The following is a 12,246-nucleotide window of genomic DNA, read 5'->3' as shown; positions in this document are numbered from 1 at the left end:
GACTAACTAAATGTTCTGATCTTTAGCATATTTTTAAGAGATTTACTTAGTGGTTTTTAACAAATATTAACTGGGAAATCTCTGAAATACATGAAAATATTGTCAAGCAGGGAATAACTGGCATTAGGTTTCATCTCTCATTTTGGGGTCTTCTTGGCTCAGCCTGGTAAAAAAGTCTCCGAGGCCGTCTGGGTCTGGAGCTTGACTATTGATGCCCACGGGCAGGGGAGGAGACGGTGACACTAGCAGATTCTTCTGTTCTCATGAGAGTCATCTGGTGACATTTCTGAAGCCTAATGCTCCTTCATTCTGGTCTCTTAAGTTTTACAATAATATGTATAAAGTAGTGTTTTAAAATAACATATATAGGTATGCCAGAATGGCCATTTACTAACTATGTGTAAGTTAAATTTTAAAAAGGCTTATGTTCATTTAATATCTGAAGGCTGAAATTCAGTAAATTATGGTTGTTGTCATTCATAATGACTGTAACAAAATACTGTTAGCTGACAGCAATTTAGTACCTACCCCTCTGCCCACCCCGCCAGATCCAATGAGACAAGTGTCCATAAAACTAGAGTATAAATCAAAGGTGGTTAAAAACAAACAAACAAACAAACAAACAAACAAACAAACAACTAGATGGCAGGAGAGTCAAGTAAAACCTTACAAGCAGAATGCAAGGCAATACTAGACTCTACCTTCCTTCCCACAGCCTCCACGGACACCCCACTCCCCCTGGCTCCTCATACTGGAAAGAAAGCACAGCCCAGGGCAAATCAAGTGTGAGAGATTTTTATTCAATTTGTAAAGGACAGTTTAAAAACAAAATGTTAGTAACACTCTAGAACATTGGTTTGTTCATTTGACATTTTCTCTATCTTCACCAATTTTTATTACAAAAAAATCAAAAAAGTAAAAATTTTTCATTACAATATTTGCACAGTGAAACCACTAGTCACCTAAACAAAAGCTAACTGCTCTAAAACCATAAATGTAACAGTATTATTAAGAGAGATTAAAAATTCTCTGTTTACTGGATATACATAGTGGTATATATTTTAAAGCAGAAACCCCCCAAAAAACAAAAACAAGGAAAAAAGAAAATATAAGTCAAAATAGTCAGTTAAATATCTGACCTGACGGTTCCTACAAATAGTAACTTCCACTGCATATAAAGGAAACCATTATCTGTGGTAAAAATTCTAGAGACAAAGTAGGAAATGTGTAATAAAAACAATTAATTGGGAGTCAGTCCCAGGCTGTGTGTGCTGTGTTTTCACTGAAACCTGGGGGAGTGAGTTACATCATGAACGGGACATAACTTATGTGTTCAAATCACCTATGTGTCTACAAGTAAAACCTTTTTATGGCAACTTGCAGCATTTCAATGAAAAGACTTTGAAAAACACAAATGTTCTTTTCTTCATATAAATCACAGCAACTAATCTTTGTAAGGCTGTATCTTGCATAGGGAAATAGCTGTCTTCTGTCAAAAATTCTGCAGGAATGAATAAAAGCAAGCTTCTCAAAACGATGCCCACGTGCAAAGAGTTAAATTACCAAGCACCTCACTGACTACCTCTAATTTATCTTGATTAGATATAATTTGACAAAAGGAAAACCGCCAATTTATGGTGACAGTATTCAAAAGAAAATATGGAGAGTGGCAGCAGAAAACTTAAACTCCAAAAGTGCATTAAGAGGCCTGCTATCCACAGAAGAAACACCTATGCACTAAATAAACCTACCCGTGCACTCACTAGGACTCACGAGACACTTGTCAAACACAAGTGTACTTCTTCAAAAAGCTAAGATATAAAAAAAAATAGGACAAGTTGTGGCATTCCTTTAGGTCGATCTACGTTAGTATATTCTGAGTGGGTTACTAGAAGGATTAATGCTTCCAGACAGAGCCAGGCCACTTGTCTTTACGAGCCGTGGTAAAGGTTCATGGCACTCAGGACAGCACTGGCGTATCTTTCTTCTACCTTCACAGAATTGGAATGCTCTATGACACTATTAAGCTCAGGGATGCTTTCAGCAGTGTCCCCAAAACCGTGGTAATGTCCATAGTGCAAATTTTCTCCAATATCTTCCACCCAGGAAGGTCTATTAGCTATGCAGCTACTTGGACTCCCATTCAGGTGCAGGGAACCGCACATCTCAGGGTTAACGCTCATGGTCTTTTCCGGCTCCTCAGTCCCATTAACACACAGAGAACCCTGGCTACTTGAAAATGGCCGTCCTGGAACTAATCCACTGCTAATTCCATTAGATCCTGTTAAGCACTGGTCATTCCTGCTTTCCATCCCATTGAGCTGAGTCGTGGAAGGGTAGTCCAAATGTCCATTGATGACACATCCGTTTGTCAATGTATTCGATACGGAGCTACTGTTTTTCATATCTGCATTAAGAAATACACCTGTCACCAAAGTGCAGAACCAGAAGGGAGGAGAAACTATAAAATGCTTCACTGCTGCTACAATTTTAAAGATTTATTTAGTTTCTTTTCTTTTAAACAAACCAGTTCCTTTTCCAAAGTAAAAACAGTACATAGATTTAAAAGTAAAACACCACAGTAGAATTTCCTGGGAAGACAGGAAACGTTTATAAATTTCAGTAGTATTGGGAGCCAAATTAAAAAACTCAAATTGATAAACATACTGCATGAAAAATATCAACAGTACCGAAAAGCTGTAAAAAAAATTTTCCGATTTTAACACTACTTTTGGAGAATGGTTTTTCAAATCACTCCTGAAAAAGTCCATCAGAACTGAGTGTAAGGATTCCCACAAAGAGTTGAAATAAAACAAACTTCTCCAGCTCTTAAGGAGAAAAGGAAAGCGGTTATGAAGCACGTGAATTCTGGTAGCTCCTTGGACTAGATGAGACAGTGTCATACCTCACAAATCAGGGAAGCATTCACAGGAATGTGAAAATATAAATATTCCCTATAACCCTGCAATCTACACAGTATTTCTGCAAAATGCCACACAGCAGCTCTGCAGAGTACCAAGTACACCAACTACAGGCAGAAACTAATGGCTCTTATGCAGACAGTCTTGGGCCAAGAGCAGTTCTGAAGAGTTTCTTCTGAATTCAGCAATTAGGGTGATTATGATATCCAAGGTTCCACTTTCAAAAACAACTTATGTTGGAAATGTTGAGAGTTTGATCTGCATCCATTAAGAGAAGGATGTCTTATAGAAAAAAAAATGTTAATCACAAAACATTCGGGCACATGGGAGTAGGCAATTACAAAGTATTTTTCTATATAATGAAACTAGAGAGATTTGTTAACAGGAATTCACAGAACAGTAGAGAGAATGACCTAAAATTGTCTTGCTGGATGAGAGTAAACTTTATTCCAAAGTTCTGCGTTATTAAAGTATGGTATGATATTAAACACAGAAAGCTGAGTTACAACAGATAAGGACCCATTCTGTATATCCGATTACCCTAACACACCTCACACGGTGTGACTCTCCCCATGAAGGGCTTACTTTTTGGGTTCACCATGTACAGACCTCTGATTTGCATTCAAACATGGGTTTCTGTGTGTCCTGAGAACCTCCCTGCCAACAAAAAATCATGGCTTGTTCACTGAACAAAAACATCCACTAATCATCTACACATTCCACTAATCATCAATTTTCTGGCAATTTAAGAGACAATCATAGTTTAGTAACTCCCACAAATTCTTTAGAGAATGCTGAATTCTTTTTAAAAATTAAATGACAGTTTTTCTATTTAGTTAAAACTCAAGTCTAGAGAACAATTGTTTCAAGGACTAAACATGAAGTAAAATAAAAAGAAAAAAACTAGTTGCTCCAGGAAAACATTTGTATTAATTTTTAAAAAATGAATTATAAACAATTGTTGCTGGATGATAAAACTCACGGGTAGTTCTTAAGACAAGTAACTGGTATGCTACCAACAGGGATGAAAATTGTATTTTCAGGTGACCGGTCTACAAAGGTAAATCTGCACACCTCAGAAATGTGTGTGTGTGGACTGTTTCCTTTAGTGCTCAGTTAAATTAGCTCCAATACGCAATCTCAAAATTAAGATTAGCTGGAAATCTAACAAAACTGAGCATGAAAACAGCAGTCTTGCCAGAAACTGGCTAAGATATAACCCTGGTTGGCCAGGACTCATACCACTGGCCATCTCCAACACTGTCCTTTATTCTGTTTTAAACTGCCTTTCGGGACTCACACTTCCCTCTCACCTATTTCCTTATCTATTAACAAGTAGTCTTCGGAGATTTAACATTTGTTTATTCAGTCATATAGTGTTATAAATGAAATGATGGAAAAGATGGGTGCTTCCTTGGCATCTGTATATGAGATGAGCCAGGCTTGAAAAAAGTATGGCTTATTCAATGCTATGTTCAAGCCTGGTATTAAATGTAACCTGAAAATCTAGGGAATTAATGCTTGAAGATTAGAGTGATTACTTTTGCCTTTTTAAAAGCATGTAGCAACATTATTTTTTTTAAGCTGGCTCTGAATTTAATTTCATTTAATTATCTGGCAAAAAGGTAACTCCACCCATTACAATTCTGTAGCTTCTAGAAATACGTACACATTCTTTTTCATTTTATTGAACAGAAATGATTTTTTCTTAAAAGTCTGGGAAACAAAATATGTAATCTTTTCTCCCCAGTGAAGAATATAGTATAAAGACATAATAATCAAACTTTTTAAAAGCCAGTATCTATTTTTACATATAGTAACACATAAAAGAATGAATGTTTTCATGGTCACCTAATCAAAGAACAGTGGCCAAAAAGGACTAAATGGATACATCTTTAATCTGAAAGCTAAAAGAAACTGAGCCTTTGGCTTTTAAAAACTGATAATGACTATTGATGATAAAATTTTAACACACTAAAAGTTTCAGTGTATAAACTGTATTTTGTGAGACATGGTGTTCAGCATTTCACTAGACCGAGAGTGCATGGCACAGAAACCAGAGCAACCACTGAGGGTCAAGTGATAGGTTCTGTATCCGTGTGACTGGTTACAAGTCAAAGCACAACGTTTTATACTAATTCTCAATGTTTATAGCAAGTCATCCTTATCAGTTTGAAATTACTAGCAATAGATGCTCTCATTTGGTATATTTACCCAAAGTTCTCCATCAGAAAATTAAAAATGCAAAACCTTATCAAAATTAAACAAGGCACATTAAGCAAAAGTTTAAAATCAAAATAGAAATATTGCACTTATATTTTTCATATCCATAGAATGCACCAAAAACACTTATCCTTGTATCTACAAACTTGCCCAAAATACGCAAATTATAGTATAACATTCTTTAAAACATTGGACAACAAAGTGCAAAATTCATCTGAGAGAAGCTTATGTTAGAAATAATATGCATACTGATTCTTGCAACGACAAGGGGTTTGCATTGCTGAAACAGTATATATTTCTATTTCTTTTGGTCCAACAGAACCACCCTCCTGCTGTTTGGTGTCTTCGACCACTGGACTGTTGTTGCAGCTAACGGGAAACTGTCCACTCCCACCTGTTACAACAGCAAACTCTCTATCGACGTGCATTTTGTCAGCATCGTCTTCCACTTCGCCGTTCACTAGTGGCATGGAGTAATCCGAGCTTTGAGCTGCACAGGAAACAAAGGCTATTTTAGATTTCTTGTACACACACAATTTTAAGACAAATGTTTCTCATTCTTTTTTGTTAGAGCACTGAACATCCCTAAATTACCAAATAACTTCATAATCTGCACATGATGAATGAACTTAGTATACCACCGAGACACTTTCGCACAGTATAAAATATTTCCTGAAGTGTGCAGTTTCGATGGAAAGTCATGAAATTTAAGATACCTATTTTAGATTTACTGATGACATAAATTCTCATTTAAGGCTGTTATTTGGACAACATAAACTACAATCCAGAGACATTTAGAAATTTTTTAAAAAATTCAGCATACTCTACACTATGCCCCAAAACAAATGTTCAAATTTTTTTCATGAAGAAATACTAGGACAATTCTTGAGTAACAATATAGAGACCATGAAATGATCCTCAAATTTTAAAAAAAGTCAGTAATTTCAGGAACAGAAAATAAGGTAAAAGCCAAGACTCAAGACAGGCCTGTCAATGCCAGCCTGGTGTGGAACCAGTCTTATGCCTCAAAATACAATAAAATTGGAAAAAAAATACTGAAGTCTTAGTTCTGAGAAACTTGGAGCTGAAGCTACGTATTCATTTCTTACAACTTCCGCTTCCCAAGCGCAGCCACTCTCACGTGACAAAGACAGATCTAGTCCTTTTTCCCTCAATACCAGATCCTAAAAATCTTTTATGCTTTGCTTTTATCCATTTACCATGACATGAATGAATCCACTGGGCATGGCGTGAATGAATCGAACAAGTTTAAATCTTTAAAGTTAAGATCCAATCATTCTCTGTATTATAATTCACCCACCCCCAATTTCTCCACTTTATCTGGGTTGCCTCAGCCTTCTTTCCTATCATGAATACCATAATTAAATTAACATCCTTATAAAAGCTCCTTTGTACACATTTCTGGTTCTTTACTTAGATGAATACCCAACATTATTTTTGGGTCAAAGAATAGATACAACAAATAATGACTTTTGCCGTTAAGTATTTCTTTCAAATAATTGAAAAGTATAGAGACTTGAACTTTGTGCCGCTTTAATTACTTGTAGTTTTATTAGAAGCACACAAGTCGCTTTCAATATAGGAATTAGCATATTCCAGATTATCTCAACTTTTGAAACCAAAGATGACAATATAGTCTTGATGAGAGAAACACAAATTCTGAATTAGTATGTGGGAGAAATAGGAAGTGTGATTTCGTGCAGTTGGTGAAAAAACGAAAGTCTGTACAAGTGTGGGGCCAAAAGTATTCTACCAGTAGAGGTGCTTTAAAAACCAGAGGAATTAAATCATGGATTTCAGTCTTTTCCATTCAATGCTTTCTGTAATCCTCCACAGGGCTCTAACTGGTGATAGGAGATTCTATCTTCACTACGAAACACAGTACTTTCAAGAGCTCAGTGGTAAATAGGCCATCTTAAAAAAGGGATGGTGGTGACTGGAGAGGGCTGTTCCAGATACCAGGTGACAAAATCCACACGGCCTTCAGGGAGTTCTTAGCTAGTTTTTTAGGAGACAAACCTGCAGCCAGAGCAGTGTCTGATTTTCCCCCCTCTGCACTCTTCAATGCCCAGTAAGTCAAACTGGGTAGTTTACTGAGAACTGGCCCAGGATATCATGTCAAACCACAAACATCTTGTAAAAAAGAGACATCACTAGGGACACAATGCTGCTTTATGTAGCCACACTCTTAATGTCTGGTTTTGTTTTGGAATTCAGATGTCAGTGCTCCTTGGGGAAGGTGGCAACTAGGTTATATGTGCAATTTCAGATCTATGGGAAACAGATGAAAAAAAACAAAAAACCTGACAAAAAGACATGAAGATCACCCCTACAATCTTCATAAAAGGGCATCTGTTAATTCATTCCTTTGAGCCCAGTGCATAGAATAGTACCCATATCAGTGAACAAAGCCTACTCCCTAGCCAGAAGTTATATAAACAGAAAGCAAGCAAAAACTGCTAGTAACTAAAGTAACCTGTAAAATCGAAAGGGTCACAATCGCCTCAGGGAAGAGCGGAAGTGGGACATGAAGGCAGACCTGCCACTAGGGGGCCAGAGTCAGTGGTAAAGGAAATTTGGGGACATTCAAAACAAACGTGTAAGAGAAGCTGTGGCACAGCGTCATTTTAAAGCAAAAATTAACCTCAACTAGAGGCCTATCCAGGGCACTGGGATTTCTACTCTGAAGCTGTTCCATTTAGTAGCTGTCTTGTTAATGGAGAGAGTTTCACATTATTACAGGATAAAATGAAACAAGACCAACCACTCTCCTTTTTTGGTAATCAAACTCTTTAAGGTGGGAGGTGTATGCTAATGCAGACATCCTAGAATATAATTTTCTGTAGATACAGTCTTTGTAGGGAATTATTCCCACCACGTATCTATCTGCCAGGATGTTTCACTACTTGGCTGATAATCCAGCTGCCCCAGAACCTTGAGTAATGTATTTCACACTAATGCTCACTTTATCCACAGCACCTGCAAATAGAAGCGCTCAATTAGTTGGATGGGGACATTAAGGTTGCATTTGTTTTTTTAACTGTATTTTTATAAGTCATGAAACTAAAATTGGTCTCTCAGAATACTAAGAACATTGGATTTGGACTTGACTCCTTTCTTCCACAACCACAGATGTCACCTGTGGCATTCTCTCCCACACATAACTCGTCACCATTGACAAAGGAACTGTTTAAATATTCCATGTTGCATCTGAGAAAGGTGGCCTGTAAACCTTTCAGGAAAGTCTTCCAAAATTGTAAATACTGATGTTATTTGTTTTGATAAAGTACCTTCCCTTCCTGTTTTCCTATTGACTCTTGAGTTAAAAGGAGAAATTACTGAACATTTTGTAAAGTGTCCTTACATTTTTTTTGACGAAGCAGTTATTTGAGAAGCTTCCAGTACACATTAAACAATGCACGTTTATGAAGGAAAACCATCTAGGACTGGCTCAAAATAAATATCTTCCACCCCTCACAGGCAGTCACTGCCCAGTAAGCCCTCTCATCTTTGACCTCAGGAGCCAAGAAAGATGCTCCATTCGGGAAGGTACCCAGGACAGTGCAGAGGCTTGCATTTGTGGTTTCACCTAAAAACAGTTGACTACACTCCCTAAAAGACGGTTCTTAAGGAGCTCCTAAAATCATGTAAATTTTAAGCAAGCAGTTGGAAGTAAAGGCCTTATTTAATCCTGACATTCCTATACTGGAGATACTCTGACACGTGTGAAAACTGCTAAGCAGTTTCACGCAGTGGATTTAATTGAAGCATGGGGTTGTAAAATAGTGATCCCCCACCCTTTGTGCATCTTTAAGGTGTCAGTTGGATGTCCTTCACAGGAACTGACGCACAACTCTAGGAGGCAGCAGCAGGGCAAGACACCTCATATCCATGGGTCTTTCCACTCAACTGGTAACTCTGACCTCAGTTCCCCATAAAAGGAGCCAGGAAGGAAATGTTCCCTTGGTTTCTCATCAGCCATTACTAATTAGAACTATTCTGTTCTACTGTAGAGCATATTTAACCCATTTAACTACCTTTGAAAAGGTCCTGTTAAAATATAAAAATAGTATCTGAGGCCAGTGTGAAGGTAGTTCTACTACCAGGTAACTTTTGTGGAACTTGGACACAGCCCCAACTGCAGCAGGCCAGGGGGGTGGGAAAATTCAAGAGGGTAGACAGTGGAGCTGTGAAGGACACGGGACAGCAGTGACAGTGCTGGAAACGCTGAGGGTTTGGGTTTATTAAAAATACATGGAGCGAAAGAAAGCTGCACATGAAACAGACACACACTGCTGGGAACAGACCAGGCACATGAGGTCTGCTGAGTTCAAGATCACAAAGTGCACCGACAACCTTCTCACTGCTAATTTTGCTGAAGATAACTTCCTAAAAGGGTATTTTTATACTAAATACCTATATGTATGAGGATGCTAAGGTCAATAAAATACCTATTTGATCAAAACCCATGAGGTCAACCTAACACCTGAGATCTGGTATAACACCACAGCCTACTTTCTTATGGCAGTTGTTTCCCAAAATAAAACTGTGAAGTTACTCAGTTGGTTTGTGACTCAATGCATCTCCTCACTCAAAACTATAGAGCTGCAACCAAAAACATTTTTGGCTAAAAACAAGATAAAGGTTTCTTTTGTGAATAGGGTGGCAATTCTTTTCTAAGCAGAATTATTGCTAGTTTGGGCAATAGCTCTCAAGAAATAAATATACGTGTATAAATAACTGTACTGAGTGTTATTCCTAAAGATTAACTAGGAGTACTAACTAAACCAAACCAATCTTTACAAAGCAGCTCCAGCTGAAATCCTGAAGTCTATCTGTCATTCCCTCTTGAGCAAATGGCTTAAAAATGGTGGGGAGGAGGGGGAAGAGTCCTAAACCTAATTACAGATACTTCCTTGCACCATCATAAATGAACAAAATCCCATATGGAGAAATATAACCCCAAAATACTCATCGAAATCACTCAAATAACTTTCAATTTCATCTCATCCTCCAGAATTCATGGCAACATCTATTACACCTGTTCTGATTAAAGTATATTTTGATAGTGTCATAAATGACTGCATGAAAGATATTTTAAGGCATACATTTTTTGTAGCACAACTTGCCTCCAAAGAACAGTTTAAAATTGAGTAGTGCAAAAAGGCCAAACTCCTTTTGGGTCTTCTATAGCAATATAGTTTCCAAGGGAAAATCACTCCAATTACCTTAATATATTTGAAAATAGTTTACTAAAGCAGAGAGATTCTGCTTTCTGTGGAGAAGAGGAATTAACTTTCAGACTCATGATTCGAAGTAAAAAAAGAATTAAGAGTGAATTTCATGGGGCATATCTTTTAAGAGTTTGTTCAAACTATGCATTTATGTAGCCAAGATATTATTTTCAGCAACCCCTAAGAAAAAGCCAAACTTGTACTTCAAAAAAGAAAAAAAAATGATTCCAACTCTTCTGAATACTTTCACATGTGAAGTTATTTTAAAATGTATTTTATATGCATGTTACATTAGGGAAAAAAAACTGTTCTTTGGCATGAGAACCAAAAACTTAGCTACAAAGTGAATTCAGAATGAGCAAAGACTTAAGCTTACATATTTAAACAGCAAAGCAAAACAATATGCCAGAAATTAAACGAATTAAGGCTACCAATCTTGAACTGCATACTAAAAAACTACTCAAAGAATAGAAATAACTAGAAGAGATACTGAAAACAAGAACAGCTTCATTTAGAACTTTCAGGTGGTTGGGGTAGAGGGAGATCTTGTTTTAGTAATCAACTAATCAAGTATTGCCTGAGGCATCATTCACAGAGAGTATATTAATGGTAAAGTGAAAAAAACAACTCTTCCTTTCCCACAGAGAAGAGAGAGTGGTGGCAGGCATGAGGGTGGCATGAAAACTATGCTTACAAATATGAATTTACACACACACACATGCAAGTGACATGTGAAACAATCTCAGTACTACCACTACCACTACCAAGGATGGAGTATTAGAAAGTTTAGGGAATAAATAAAATAATGCTCAGCAGACAGAAGAGAAGCTGTGAGAGTGCATCTGGTGTCAAGCAATGACTTCTATGGTAATGAGTATCACTTCACGCACAGGTGGAGCAGTGCAGTGCACAACCTTAGGTATGTGTAACTATTACTTGCAAACGTAAACAAATGCCAGGTGTCAATCACATTTTCTTCTGAATCAATATTCTCAGGCTGAGTATTAGGAATGGGCAATTTGGGAAGGCTGTGTGGTGAGTTTAGTGTGAAAAATGTGAATCTCTAACTCTGCTTCACCAAAATGAATCCTTGTCTGGAAGAGGAAAATAAAATAAAATGCCCTGAAAATCTGCATGATGCTTCAAACCAAATTTGTGTAATAACAGGGTTTAGGAAACTTAAAATCAAGTTTCAGGAGTCCTTGGAAAGGCTTTTTAGGACACTTAAAACTCTCTAGGTACATTTCTGTGTCTTATTACATAGAATGTTAAGTGACAACCCTTTAATTACAAAAACAAAACTTAACATTTATTTTATACACCTACATTCATGGACATAGACACACACAATTTTTGCATGAAGGCATAATGAAACTAACACGTAATACAATTCCAAAATATTAGGCATTAAATAAACAAAAAATGTATTTTTAAAAAGTGAATGCTCTTAAAAAGCTTTTAAAATTAGAAAAAATACTGAAACATGTTAGAAATAAATGACAATGCTGAGCAACACTTCACCATTACACCATTCTTAAAATTTAGAGATACCTCCATGTGCTTTATTACAGTACCTTCCAGATTATTAGGCTCTCACAACTTATAAAAGCGATGAATTTGATAAACCATTAAAGTTCACACATTCATTTCTATAAAAGTCTCATAATCACAAGTTTTTATAGTGACCAAGATTTTAAAGGTTATGAAGTAGATAATACAATTTTTATCATAGAAAAAAATATTTTTGTCTGGACACACTCCAGTTGAAGAGACAAAGCAATGGAAAAGAGGATAGTATTGACCCATATCAAATTTAAAGTCAACTAAAATCTATAGCCAACCAGGGT

The 12,246-nt window shown here is 36.8% G+C and overlaps 1 protein-coding gene across 2 annotated transcripts in view; it reads right to left on the bottom strand.

Moving 5' to 3' along the window:
- Window positions 1–779: 779 nt before the first annotated feature.
- ANKRD10 (ankyrin repeat domain 10) overlaps window positions 780–12,246 on the bottom strand; it is a 33,341-nt gene continuing 21,874 nt past the window's right edge. For both annotated transcript variants that reach the window (XM_037038355.1, XM_037038356.1), the window contains 2 exons: window positions 5,539–5,634; window positions 780–2,407 (listed from right to left, as the gene is read on the bottom strand). In XM_037038355.1, the coding sequence (XP_036894250.1) occupies window positions 1,932–2,407; window positions 5,539–5,634 (572 nt within the window). In that variant the 3' untranslated portion in view covers window positions 780–1,931. The remainder of the gene's footprint in view (window positions 2,408–5,538; window positions 5,635–12,246) is intronic.

Source organism: Sturnira hondurensis, unplaced genomic scaffold (genome assembly GCF_014824575.4).
Source record: "Sturnira hondurensis isolate 20B ecotype Veracruz unplaced genomic scaffold, ASM1482457v3 Scaffold0024333, whole genome shotgun sequence".
Classification (NCBI taxonomy): Eukaryota; Metazoa; Chordata; class Mammalia; order Chiroptera; family Phyllostomidae; genus Sturnira; species Sturnira hondurensis.
Note: the sequence above shows the minus strand (reverse complement) of the source record. Positions and strands in the feature narration are given on the sequence as shown.